At 36.2% G+C, this 14,854-nt stretch overlaps 1 protein-coding gene across 1 annotated transcript; it reads left to right on the top strand.

Moving 5' to 3' along the window:
- Positions 1-218: 218 nt before the first annotated feature.
- Positions 219-12,502, top strand: cep78 (centrosomal protein 78). The gene is made up of 16 exons (XM_069707733.1): positions 219-300; positions 3,646-3,908; positions 5,256-5,437; positions 5,763-5,835; positions 5,949-6,052; positions 6,154-6,328; positions 6,419-6,532; positions 6,843-6,907; positions 7,002-7,104; positions 8,103-8,220; positions 8,367-8,409; positions 8,603-8,743; positions 8,827-8,904; positions 9,169-9,350; positions 10,639-10,801; positions 11,269-12,502. The coding sequence occupies exons 2-16, from the start codon at positions 3,653-3,655 to the stop codon at positions 11,845-11,847; spliced, it is 2,376 nt and encodes a 791-aa protein (XP_069563834.1). The 5' UTR covers positions 219-300; positions 3,646-3,652; the 3' UTR covers positions 11,848-12,502.
- Positions 12,503-14,854: the final 2,352 nt, after the last annotated feature.

Here is a 14,854-nt window from a genome sequence, read left to right as displayed (position 1 = left end):
TTAATAAAGTCACTACCTAACCTAACCTAACCTAACCTTGCCACCCCACTCAAAGCCATCTGATTGAGGGATCATTATGCACACCTCCGCTTCAGTAGGTGGCAGCATGCCGCCGGACGGAGCCCCAGATGTTAAAGGATGAAGAAGAGAAGTGGGCGGGGCCTCGCTGCCACAACAGCGCCACTTTTGAGCGCTCCTCTTCACTGCCGACAACAGACCGCAAAAGTTGTCAAACAAGCGATCAAGGAAAGCTCAAAAAGCAGCGCCACGACGATACGGTCTTCAGAGACACGCGGGAAGGTACAACCGGCTGTTTTCTTTTCAATAGATTTGATATAATGAAAGCACAGCTGAACGTGTGAACCGTTTCGGGGCTTGTCAACTGCACGAGAGCCTGCTGCTCTACGTCACTGGCGACCGTTGCTAGGAGCTGAGCTAAGCTACCGGCTCAACTACCGCTAACAAGTATAAAAGTGCAATGAAATACAATCGTTGGTCGTTTAAAGCAGATTTCCAGAGGAAGGAAAATAGTTGAAATGGGCCAAAGGTATGCGACGACCTACATCTTTAATTTGAACTTACTTTGTAATCAGTGCCAGTCAGCCGAACTGTCAGCCTGAAAACGTTTAGCTCGGTCACGTTGTTGTACGATTAATTTAGTCTGAAATCTAGTTTTAATAATAAAGAGTCAGTTCTGTTAAATATCACATTTTAATAAAGAGTCAGTTCTGTTAGATATCACATTTTAATAATAAAGAGTCAGTTCTGTTAAATATCACATTTGAATAATAAAGAGTCAGTTCTGTTAAATATCACATTTTAATAAAGAGTCAGTTCTGTTAGATATCACATTTTAATAATAAAGAGTCAGTTCTGTTAAATATCACATTTTAATAATAAAGAGTCAGTTCTGTTAGATATCACATTTTAATAATAGAGTCAGTTCTGTTAGATATCACATTTTAATAATAAAGAGTCAGTTCTGTTAGATATCACATTTTAATAATAAAGAGTCAGTTCTGTTAAATATCACATTTTAATAATAAAGAGTCAGTTCTGTTAAATATCACATTTTAATAATAGAGTCAGTTCTGTTAGATATCACATTTTAATAATAAAGAGTCAGTTCTGTTAAATATCACATTTTAATAATAGAGTCAGTTCTGTTAAACATCACATTTGAATAATAAAGAGTCAGTTCTGTTAAATATCACATTTTAATAAAGAGTCAGTTCTGTTAAATATCACATTTTAATAATAAAGAGTCAGTTCTGTTAAATATCACATTTTAATAATAAAGAGTCAGTTCTGTTAAATATCACATTTTAATAATAGAGTCAGTTCTGTTAGATATCACATTTTAATAATAAAGAGTCAGTTCTGTTAAATATCACATTTTAATAATAAAGAGTCAGTTCTGTTAAATATCACATTTTAATAATAGAGTCAGTTCTGTTAGATATCACATTTTAATAATAAAGAGTCAGTTCTGTTAAATATCACATTTTAGTAATAAAGAGTCAGTTCTGTTAGATATCACATTTTAATATTAAAGAGTCAGTTCTGTTAAATATCACATTTTAATAATAAAGAGTCAGTTCGGTTAAATATCACATTTTAATAATAAAGAGTCAGTTCTGTTAAATATCACATTTGAATAATAAAGAGTCAGTTCTGTTAGATATCACATTTTAATAATAAAGAGTCAGTTCTGTTAAATATCACATTTTAATAATAGAGTCAGTTCTGTTAGATATCACATTTTAATAATAGAGTCAGTTCTGTTAGATATCACATTTTAATAATAAAGAGTCAGTTCTGTTAAATATCACATTTTAATAAAGAGTCAGTTCTGTTAGATATCACATTTTAATAATAAAGAGTCAGTTCTGTTAAATATCACATTTTAATAATAAAGAGTCAGTTCTGTTAGATATCACATTTTAATAATAAAGAGTCAGTTCTGTTAAATATCACATTTTAATAATAGAGTCAGTTCTGTTAGATATCACATTTTAATAATAAAGAGTCAGTTCTGTTAGATATCACATTTTAATAATAAAGAGTCAGTTCTGTTAAATATCACATTTTAATAATAAAGAGTCAGTTCTGTTAAATATCACATTTTAATAAAGAGTCAGTTCTGTTAAATATCACATTTTAATAATAAAGAGTCAGTTCTGTTAAATATCACATTTTAATAATAAAGAGTCAGTTCTGTTAAATATCACATTTTAATAATAGAGTCAGTTCTGTTAGATATCACATTTTAATAATAAAGAGTCAGTTCTGTTAAATATCACATTTTAATAATAAAGAGTCAGTTCTGTTAAATATCACATCTTAATAATAAAGAGTCAGTTCTGTTAGATATCACATTTTAATATTAAAGAGTCAGTTCTGTTAAATATCACATTTTAATAATAAAGAGTCAGTTCTGTTAAATATCACATTTTAATAATAAAGAGTCAGTTCTGTTAAATATCACATTTTAATAATAAAGAGTCAGTTCTGTTAAATATCACATTTTAATAATAAAGAGTCAGTTCGGTTAAATATCACATTTTAATAATAAAGAGTCAGTTCTGTTAAATATCACATTTTAATAATAAAGAGTCAGTTCTGTTAAATATCACATTTTAATAATAGAGTCAGTTCTGTTAGATATCACATTTTAATAATAAAGAGTCAGTTCTGTTAAATATCACATTTTAATAATAAAGAGTCAGTTCTGTTAAATATCACATTTTAAAAATAAAGAATCAGTTCTGTTAGATATCACATTTTTAAAATAAAGAGTCAGTTCTGTTAAATATCACATTTTAATAATAGAGTCAGTTCTGTTAGATATCACATTTTAATAATAAAGAGTCAGTTCTGTTAGATATCACATTTTAATAATAAAGAGTCAGTTCTGTTAAATATCACATTTTTAATAATAAAGAGTCACTTCTGTTAAATATCACATTTTAAAAATAGTCAGTTCTGTTAAATAGCACTTTTTAAAAAAAAATCATGTGGAGACCATGTCTGCTAACAAATTTCATAATAAGTCATAATGTACTGATGAAAGCAGAAAAACATCTAGAAGTGTCTGCAGACTGAAGCTGACATTTCTAATCAAGTGACTGAATCTGACAGTTCACCAATTGCTAGAATTTGGCCAAAGGTGTTTTGTCAACTGAAACCATTTATATCCTAAATATCAGTAGTTTTTGAACATCACAGAGTTTTACAGAATTTGTGAAATACCCCCCCAAAAAAGCCCTCATACTGTGGACCTCGTGGAGCCATTATATTCATGATATATTGATCTGTGGACCTTTTAGATAAAATTCAGAATAGACTAAAAGATTGGAATAAAGGTGAGGGCACATGATAAATAATGTATGGCACTTTTTGATTCTTTCAGTAGTTATCTATGTTGTATACTCTTACGTGTTTAAAATTGCAGAAGGTAAGACATGGATTAGGGCAGCCATTTACTGCATAATACTATGACAGAAATGTTCTGTATGACCATTTGTTTTTGTTTTCCTTTCAGCACCAGTGAAGTAGAAAAAAATCTCATGCCCTTAAGGACCTTGAATTATTTCTGACCAGAGAAAACTTAAATGACTTATTTCAAATATTTTTGTTCTAAAGGTCAAAGATGATTCAAGACAGTGCTCTGATTCGGCAGCGGGGTGCCCAAGACTTTATGGCGTACTATGACTTTGCCTGTGCCAGGCAGGAGTCTGTCCCTCTCTCTGCTGTGAAGATGAACCTTGACAAAGGGATGCTGGACTTTAATGGAGATAGGCTCAAACTAACAGACTGGCCACCCATTCTCAACTCTATATCCATCAACAAACACCTGCACCACATTGCTATAAGCAGCACATACCAAGCTAGTCTTGGAGATGCGGGTAAGTCAGAAAATAAATCTGTGACATCAAGTAACCGTTTATGCCATCTTGATCACCTATTTTACAGAAACATGTGCATGAAAAGTAAAATTCGTAATGTGAATGACTTACTAATTTTGCATATACAGTGCATCCGGAAAGTATTCACAGCGCTTTACTTTTTCCACATTTTGTTATGTTACAGCCTTATTCCAAAATGGATTAAATTCTTTTTTTTCCTCAAAATTTTACACACAATATCCCATAATGACAACATGAAAATAGTTTGTTTAAAATTTTTGCAAATCTATTAAAAATAAAGAATGAAAATATAACACGTACATAAGTATTCACAGCCTTTACTCAATACTTTGTTGAAGCACCTTTGGCAGCAATTACAGCCTCAAGTCTTTTTGAGTATGATGAGCGGTGCCTGGTTTCCTCCAAACATGACGCTTGGCATTCAGGCCAAAGAGTTCAATCTTTGTTTCATCAGACCAGAGAATTTAGTTTCTCATGGTCTGACAGTCCTTCAGGTGCCTTTTGGTAAACTCCAGGCGGGCTGTCATGTGTCTTTTACTGAGGAGTGGCTTCCGTCTGGTCACTCTACCATACAGGCCTGCTTGGTGGAGTGCTGCAGAGATGGTTGTCCTTCTGGAAGGTTCTCCTCTCTTCACAGAGCAACGTTGGAGCTCTGTCAGAGTGACCATCGGGTTCTTGGTCACCTCCCTGACTAAGGCCCTTCTCCCCGATCGCTCAGTTTGGCCGGGCGACCAACTCTAGGAAGAGTCCTGGTGGTTCCAAACTTCTTCCATTTACGGATGATGGAGGCCACTGTGCTCATTGGGACCTTCAATGCTGCAGAATTTTTTCTGTACCCTTCCCCAGACCTGTGCCTCGATACAATCCTGTCTCGGAGGTCTACAGACAATTCCTTGGACTTCATGGCTTGGTTTGTGCTCTGACATGTCAACTGTGGGACCTTATATAGATGGTGTGTGTCTTTCCAAATCATGTCCAATCAACTGAATTTACCACAGGTGGACTCCAATCAAGTTGTAGAAACATCTCAAGGATGATCAGTGGAAACAGGATGCACCTGAGCTCAGTTTTAAGTATCATGGCAAAGGCTGTGAATACTTATGTACATGTGATTTTTTTCGTTTTTTATTTTTTAATAGATTTGCAAAAATTTCAAACAAACTTTTTTCACATTATCATTATGGGGTATTGTGTGTAGAATTTTGAGGAAAAAAAATTAATTTAATCCATTTCGGAATAAGGCTTTAACATAACAAAATGTGGAAAAAGTGAAGCGCTGTGAATACTTTCCGGCTGCACTGTAAACATTAATCCTATCACCACTAGTTTCAGATAGGAGATACTACAAGTCTAGCTACAGGAGGAAGATCCCAGCCATTCGCTCTAAGGACATGACATTAAAGCTGTGCAAGGTCCTGAGAGATTGTCTGACTGTCTCTCCCAATCTCAAGACCCTGCAGCTTAATGGACTTCCACTGAGAGAAAGGGACCTCATCACCTTGACAAAGGTAAAACAGAATATAATTTGCACTGCACAGCATGAGTGATTTTTAAACTATTCTCTTATCGTTTTTTATTTACATTTTTATAGAGACTGACACAGAATCCTAAGCTCGTTTATTTCTCACTTTTCTCTTCACTTTTTTCTTTCTCTTTATTACCAGAAGCAATTTCTGAGCTGTGAGCATTGAGAAATACTGTTTAAACTTTGTTGAATACTGTCTTATATCTTGAAGGAGGAAACATAAGTTTTGGATGACGGGAACATAAAACTTTGGTGAAAATGTATATAAACTATGTTATAAAACTCTTATCATATGTGTTCTATTCCAGGGTTTGGCAAAAAGCACGTCTTTGCAAAACCTATCTTTGGCTAACTGTCCAATCAGTGATTCAGGGTTGGAGGGTATGTATATGCATAGAATTTATTATTTCCTCTAATTGCTCGTAAACTTTTCACAAGATGGTTTCTGCGTGTGGCCATATTGTCTTGATACCTGCCATTTCCATATATTTCAGTCATTTGCCAAAGTGTTAAGTATTCTACAAGCATCAGGACGGTAGATTTTTCAGGATGCAGTCTTACCTGGAGAGGGGCAGAGCATATGGCCAACATCATCAAGGTGCAATATCCATTCAATGTCAATGTTCAAGACTTCAGCGATCATGATATTTTTAATGTGTTATTGACACTATTTGTAAACGAATGCAACCTTTTTCTCAGCATCAGGGAATGCAGAGGCACAGTACCGCGTGGGCAGAGTCTCTGAGGTATCGACTGCCACAGTTTGAAGGAATGGGAGGCCTCCGCCGTGTCACACTTAACTGTAACACTTTGATTGGGGACCGGGGGGCTGCTGCTCTGGCACATGAACTGGCCGAGGACCTCTGGGTTAAAGGTTAGTTAGAAAAATAACGTCTTTTTGGGGGGGGTTTATGTAGGAGTTTTTCTCAGGTTTTCTGCTTCTGCTTTTGGACTTGTTGAACAGCTGTGGACCTACAGCGGTGCGGTCTGTCCAGTGACGGAGCTCGTCGTTTGCTGGAAGCTTTGAAAACAAATTCATCTTTATGTGTGCTGGATATCCGGAGTAACCCTTTAGTTGGTAAGAAGCTACGTCAACCAAAGTCAAAACATTCCCTACATTTTTTTTTAACACTGCATAAATTCCTGCTTCATTCCTTCATCTAATGCATTGGTTTACATAGGATTTCGCAGTTGTATATTAATTCTGAACAAGTTCTGAGGAAGTAGCGTTTTTATATTTGAAATTGCTATTATTGCTCTACAGGGCTGTAATTACTGTAAATATATATATATATGTGGTCAGAAACATCTCTGAAAATATGAAACATATATCTGGAAATGCTTTTTTTTCTCACGGATTGTTTTTTTAAAATATTTTTCCTTTACAGACAAAGTCCTAATTAAAACTATAATAGAGAAAGTACTAATGAGTACTGATGGACAGTCACCAGAGGTGAGTGTAAGGATGGAACTAACATTATCATTCAAAGTCTGAAAAACAAATCAGTCACATTCTAACACATTGCCTTCCTTTTGCCGTACTGCAGTACTGCTGGATCAAGCCTGCAACCACAGAGCCACAAAGAGCTCCTGGTTCAAAAAGAAGACCACTGCCCAGTACAGGAAGAGGAAAAACTACATTCAGAATCGGTATTTGTATAATTTTTTTTGTTTCGCTCACACATGTCTGTGATTTCATATAGTTAAAGATTATAAGTCAGAAAAATCCTACTGCAAGTATTTGTAGTGTCTATACGGTCAGCCTGTAAAAATATGATCTAATCATTAACTTTATTTTCTGTCCTAGCACTTCATCCGCTCCATAAAACAGTCTACTATGTAGGTAAAAAGGCTGATTTCCACTTAATGACCTCAACTGTCTTGAGTTTCTAGTATTAAACAATTTACATTTCGACACTCCCAAAGTACCAGTTTGGCATTTAGACTAAGTTGAATTGCAAATCTTCAATCATGCCTGTGTAAAAAAGAACACAACCTTCAGTGTGGGGTTTCTTTGAATCGGTTTGAAATAGTGTTTTATATAATTCTCGTATTGTGTCTTTGACTCCCCACCTTTTTTGCTTTAAAGTAATCTTGAGACGTGGTAAGAAGCAAATTCCTTTTAATCCTGTACTTCTTGTGTTACTCCTGTTGCCAGGTTAAAAAAAATAAATGTGAATTTGGTCGTTAAGTGTTTAGAGGTAGTTTAGTAGTTTAGTCACCCTTAATGACAAAATTCTGTAGATGCTCACCTGAAACCAAGTCATTTCCATCTGGATTCATCAGCCTTTATATTCGTTTGTTGTGATGTTTGGACCCTGCTTTTTAGATGTAAAGCACTTTATGGATCCACACAATGTGTCGCCCCCTTATGGATGTTAATCCATTAATTAATTAACTCGTGGAAAGCCCATTTGTGTCCTGTTGACCATTATGATGAATGGCTGCACGTTATAAAAATCAGGATCATTGACTTTCCACTAAATTAAGGGCTTTGAATAATACTATGAGGGCTTTGCATCCCTGACTCAGTATGTCCCTGTTCAAAAATATAGACCCCCTGCCGGTGCTCTCAGAAAACATCTGAGTGGTTTAAAGTTCTCTGTTCTGAATTAACATTTGTTTAAATGGCTCCCTCTCTGGTGCAGCCACTCATAAAGGAACATCTCCTGGAGGACGGAGTTCAGGTGTTGCTCAGACTCAGACGTCCCACTCCCACTCCCCTTATGTGCCGTGGCGTGCTGCTGCCCGAGCTGAACGCCAGAGGTCAGCAGATAGTCACAAACGCATTACTTACAGTTCAAATAAAGATTTTTTTTTTTAATTTAAAAAAAATATATATTTACAAAATGCATTCACTTGGTATTCTGGTGATGCAGAGACTGATACCATGTTGGATGCTTTTGTTGCAGAGGTTTGCCTCCTGGATTTACTGTGGCAAGCCAAAGTTTTCAGGTAAGTTGTTTTTTTTGGTTTGTTTATGCATAATGTATTACTACACCACAGGGAAATCATCCAAACAGCAGCCTTATCTTAGTCAAGTACAGATTACATTATTTCTGATCATTTCGTGTTATCGTTAGATCACATTAATACAGTATGTTCCCCTACATTTCCTCTACTGTGAAATACATATATCTGTTTATAGGGTGCAGCAACTGTGAAAGTGACTGTGGAGTCAGATTCAGAGGGAGAGGAGGGCGATGAAGAGGAAGAGGTGGTGGAGCAGAGACCATCTTCTCTCACTGTCCAGGATAGGCTCACTAGACGGCAGGTTGAACGTATGCAGGTGAGTCTGTCTCATCAGGCTGTGGTCCCTGCAAAATGTTGTAACAGTTGATACTTTACAGTGTTCTCATGCATGGCCTGTAGATGGAGCTGAAAGAGTGTCGTCTAAGGCTGGCAGAAGAACGCAGGGCCAGACTGAAAGCCCAATCAAGGCTCATTGAGGTAATTATAATCTCCATAGTACTTCAAATAAGATTTTTATGTCCATTGTCTGTCTTTGCTTTGCTTTGTTTTGCTTTGTCACCAGTTAGAATTTTCTCTAATGAGAGTGACATAATTGCACTTGAAGCATTTGGATGTACTGTAATGTTTACTTAAGGCCCTAAGTCATAATGCTTTTTTAAGGTCATATTGGTTTTGTATATGTACTAAATAAGACGGTGTAAAGCCTTCCCTTTCCTTTTTTTTCTTTTTCTTTCTGTTCAGTATGAGTTGGAAAATGCCCGACTTCATGATGCCAACCACTCCCTGTCAGAGGCTCTTGCAGCCACTGGCTCTGCATCAGCACCACCTGTTTTCAGCGCTCTTGAAGATGAGTCAGCACTCGAGAGCATTGAGAGCTCATTCACTAAGTTCCACGCCTTCCTGGATCTCCTCAGGGATGCTGGGTGGGTCTTCTTTGAAATGGCCAGGGCAACAATTCTCTTTTGATCTGGACTTTGCCCGTTTGATGCTTTATTTAACAAAATAACTTTCGGTTTTATTATGTGTCTCTGGATAGTTTCATTCTGACCAATCACCAGTTTCTTTCTGAATCTGTTTTGATTAGATTAAATTGTTTGTCCTTGTTATGCGTTCCTTCAATCCATTTGACCTTCATGAACATTTATGGACCATAAGTAATCGAATACCTCCTGTGGTTGTAATATTAGAGCTGCATGATGAATCGACTCATTTTAGCTCTAACGTTTTGATTGTGCAACAATAGATGTATTTTGGAATGTTCAATACAAGTTCACCTATCGGGTTGAGTGATGCAGAAAAATTTGAAAGTTGAAAAAAATGTCAACCACTATACAACCTTCTTCAGATGGTGATACATCATGACATTTGAATGTATGGTAAACCACATCAGGTTGTGTAGGTGATGTCCATCATATTGCATGATAATTACAATGCCTGAAGGTGAGCGTGACTGGTATAAAGGGGAAGGATATTCTCTCGTGACTGTTGGTAAGATGGAAAATGTTTTTGAAACAAAAGTATTCCTGTAAACAAGTGTTTTAAAAGAAACAGTATGGTTGTAATTTCTGTTTCATTCTGACGATAGAAGATAAAGTCTTTGCTTTGTCTGGGAGCCAACTGGTTTCCTGTATTTGGAAACCTCTTGAGTCCAGTTTCTGCATGAGAGGACCAGTCTTCTTTTACTTATTTGACCTTGCTGTTTTTGTCAAAAATGTCTTATATTCTTTTGGTTTGAATTTGTTTCTATGATCAAATTATTAATAATTAATAGTTAATGAATAGTTGTGAACAAAAGTTCACAGGATCGGTTTAATTTTGTGGGCATCCTTGTTACCTGCATTCTCCTTGCATTAACAGTCCAGCTTAGTATTCTTGAATATTCTGCACTGCTAAAATCGCCCTACTGAATGTCAGTTCTTGAATTGGGGATTTGTTCTGACATTTATTTGGGGTTATTCTTTTAAATTCATTCTTCACCACCGCAGCACACATTCCTCATGTTACCAACCATTTTTTTTTCCTTTTATTAACATTTTCCAGTATGAAACTTTTTATTTACATTTGTTCTTGGGGGAAAAAAAGCTAGCACTTTTTAATGTTTACCCATTACCAATCTGTCATTATTTCACCATCGACCTCAGCATTTCATGAATTGAATACATATGCCCACTCTGGATCAGTAATTACAATGATTTGCGTCTCTTTTTGTAGTTTAGGTCAGCTAGCATCAATGGCTGGAATTGACAAGTCCGATTTCCAGGCTCTAGGAAGACCTCAGCTGTCCTCTACAGTTGGACCACGTATGGATTGTGCAGCATCACTGACTGGAGGGGGGTACAGGGATGTTAAGGCGAAGACTGATGCTGCGTCTTTGGTAAGGATATCCAAAGCGATGTCTGGGAAATGTGATTGTTGTATACTCACACTCAAGGTTTTAAATTAGTGTTTGCATGTATTTGTAGCATATAGCTTTAAAACACTCTACTTGACCATTTAAAACAGCAAATCTGCGCCCTCTGCAAGAGTTAGTGTTTCCACCTGAGCTGTAATGCTGCTAAACTGTATCAAAATGAACTTGACCTGTTGTCTACCAGCTCTATGTTTGGTTCAAAGATTTATAGTTTTGTTTCCACTGAGGGCTGTTTCGCAAAACTCCATGGTGGCGAGGGGGTTTACTAGTTCCTCAAAGAACCATGGTTATGTAAATAGCCCTATGTTTTGGGCATTGCGATATTGTCATGTTTCTGGTTGAAACCCTAACTCCACTGGCTGTATCACATTTATAGCATCATTTTTCTGTGTCTACATTTTTGTAATCAAACCCCCAATTTTGTTTTTTAGGAAGGCAGCGTCCCGCCTGCTAGAGCAGCTGACACCACCACTCCCAGACCTCCATCTTCTGTCTGGGCATCCTTGCATAAAGACGGGCTACTGGATGTGACCTTCACTCAGGCTTCAGGAGCTACGGACGGCCCTGTTGCGGGTGGAGAAGAGCCCGATCAATATTCAAAGCCTGATGTCCAGCATGACTCAGGTTCTGAGCACAGCTTCCGTCAGCAAAAGTCCGTTGATAATATTTCCTTTGGTAAAACTTTTGAGACTCAACCAAGCCAATCCAAGAGCAACAGCAACTCACACAGAAGCAACAGTTACCGTGGATACAGCTTCAACAGCAGCTATTCTTATAGTCGGGTGTCCCATAGCAATGGGTCTCATGGCGAATTGTCCGCAAGCGACATTATAAGTGACAAGGCAGAGTCTGTTGGATCGGTAAGGTCAAGGACCCGGGGGAGGCTAGTGGCAGGATGTCCGTCAGGGTCAGAAGAGTCAGAGAGGAAAGCCAATACTGGGAGGGGCGCTCTGGAGCAGCTCGGATCTCTGAGGGGTCTGTTAGATCAGTCAGATAATGAATCCTTCTGACCTGCTGACCAGAGAAATATGAAACACTGTTTCTCTCCGTGTCTGTGCTCAAAGCCTTCTCCCTAAAGTTCTTCATGGCACATTTTAACATTGTTGACTGTAGTTTTTTACATCTTTAAGTAGAGATTTATTTTTAAGTCTTCGTAAGACACAAGACCAAATTTCTTACATCTTCAATCACAGTTGTTTCATTTTAGTGAGAGAGCAGGTGGTGCCAGTTTAACATCTTGTAGCAATTAAGCAAAAACTGAGGAAGTTCCTATGAAATTAAAGTTTTAGTAATTAGACAATGCTATATATATATTTATTGTGTTCATTTTTTTATATTTTATTTTATTTTATTTTCACAAAGCTTCGGGACATCTGCAGTGTTATTCAGTAGTATGATGAATATTTGGGTTTCCAAGCTAATCCAGTTCTCAGTTCAATTCTGAAAATCAGGTTCCCTCTACTGTGATCCTGATTCATGTAGAAATCTATCAAACCTCAGAGGAAAATCTAAATTTTAAAGCCATTCTGTGTTAGCTTTAAGTAAAAAAATATCTTTTGGTGGTTTTATACAATTTTTAGAAGGTTATTCTGATGTAGGATCGTATCATTTGATGCTCCTGTTTTGATATTCTGCTTCTAGTTTATAATAAACATGTATACAGAATTACCCCACATGAATTTGTCTTTTTGTGAGTTTTAAAAATCCCCAAAACTGTCTGAAATGCTTGAAATTGCAGATTATTAGGAAATTGGCATTAGATTATCCTGTTTATGCTTCCAGCGTCTGCACAGTACTGAATCCCTTTTGTCCTGCTACAAATGGAAAGTTTAATTCATCAACAGAACATCATCTATTCGAGACTGTTTTGCTTTCAGTCTTTTGGGACACACCAGACATTGCGATCAATGGATTATTCTTTCCGATTCAGAATGAAAGTGAAAATAACTTTTTAGAAAAAAAAATAACATTTCATAAACCTTTGCAGTACATAATTTAAATCAACTCTTTTTGCTTGTACATGTAAGACCATTGAATTCACTCAAGCAAACTGGAAGTAACTCTTTTCTTGGAGTTGATTTTTAACACTTTTCAGGAGTTTAACCTGAACTCTTTAGTTAAAACTCCACTCCCATTAATAAATTGTACTTTAACCTTGAGTTGTTTGAATGTGAACTCTTTCAGTTTTTTTAATAGTCAAAGAAGTCTGCATTGTTCAACATTCACAGAGTTACAATTTCACCACACTATAAAGGTTATAGGTTAGACTAATAACTAGATAACATGTCACAAATTTATATTAATGACTGATTGGTATATATGTTACGTTCCCACTTTGTACACGTATGGTTTTGAATCATAGCCCCATTTTATTTATCATTAATGATATTTCATTGAAATATTAATAAATGGCATGTTTTAACAAAACTAAATGTAATTTCTGCCCATCACATTGATTTAATTTGGTTGCTTTATTCTCAAAAGTTACAAAGAAATAACTAAGGCATGCTGGGAAATGCTAATACAGCAACAAAGCTGTGCAGTCAACACTGTTGAATGATGCTCCTCAACACTCAACGAACGAACCCCAAAATATTACCCCACTAAAGAGTAACACTGAACACAAGCTGGAGTCTAACTTAGGAAATAAACTCCCAAAATCAAAATCTTTGTTTAAATCCAGGATATTTCACTCCAGAAATTTGCTGTGTACTAAAAACTAATATGAATATTTACTGTAAATCAGAGTGTTGCTTGACATAAAACTGTACTTACAGAAGTGTCTGCTTCCTCTAAGCAGTTTTGACATTAATTCTGCTTCAAGTAAAGTGCTGCGTCCCGACCGACAGCATAATGTGACCCAAAGTGGAATTTTTGTGGGTTAGAGTGTGACACACTGTTCTTTTGGAGTATCTGTGTTTTCCATTACACGTGAGCACCAAACTGGTGCATGTGGAGGGCATGAAGTGTTTTACTTCTTCTTTCTTGCTGCAGAATGAATTTGGGGGGATCAAAAGTCTCTCTGATGGTATTGCATGATGTATAAGTATCGAAACATCTCAACTTCTGCACAGTGCTGAAGAACATCTGTCCTTCTGACAATGAAAAGTTGAATTCATCAACATAACTTAATCTATACTACAGGGTTTTGCTTTTAGTCTTGTTGGATCCGATATGATCAGTCATTTCTCAGCTAGTTTCAGCTCAAATTCCAGTAGACATTGCTGCATAATAGAAATTGTTATCAGCTGATTTATTTTGCTAACATAGAATGAAAGTGTGATTATGAAACAAAAACCACATCAAAACAGAACTGGGCATGTGTCTGGGCACAATAACAAAACTAAAGTAATTGCATTCCCTGGGTGTGGTGCTTGAAATATTTCCCCACCTAAGAACCTCGAGCAAGTGACAACTAAGCCACAAAGCAACTCTTTTGGTTTCAGTCAGTAATTAATCATTAACCCTTCCATTAGGTCAGTAGATGGTCAGTTCAGTTTTTATCTGTTTTTAATCAGTTAACTGACCTTTTAACCTTAAAGTTAGATACATTCACCATTTTAGAAAACCTATAGCAAAAGAAAAACATGTACCTAATTGTTATATAATTACTCAGTTAGAAATTCTTAAAATCACATGTATACCTCTTCTCTCAGAAAAACGAAAATCTAGAATCTATAAATGCAAATATTTGTCATTTTACAAATTGGACTGCTAGATACGAGATATCTCCTGTATCATTAAAAGGCCATTCTTGGTTTGTAATGCAGGCCTCAAGTGTCCACATACTAATGGTGTAAGTTGCCTATTGGAATCAACATACGTCATTTTGTTAAATAAAGCATAAACATCCAAGAGAAGTGACAATGACCAAAACATTTTTTTGAGCAGAACTTTAATAGTAATAATTTGAATTTAAAGTCTATTTGCAGTGTAGAGCAAGGAGTTTATCACTGTGTAATAATAATTTTTTTAAAAAGGTCTGTCGTGCACATAGTACAGCATTGCACTATTTGT

The sequence above is a fragment of the Brachyistius frenatus genome, unplaced genomic scaffold (assembly GCF_029030835.1).
Source record: "Brachyistius frenatus isolate BFR_SWC_R1_liver_20210118 unplaced genomic scaffold, ASM2903083v1 Contig_72, whole genome shotgun sequence".
NCBI classification, from domain to species: domain Eukaryota; kingdom Metazoa; phylum Chordata; class Actinopteri; family Embiotocidae; genus Brachyistius; species Brachyistius frenatus.
The sequence above is the reverse complement of the archived record's forward strand: the minus strand, read 5'-3'. Positions and strand labels throughout refer to the sequence as shown.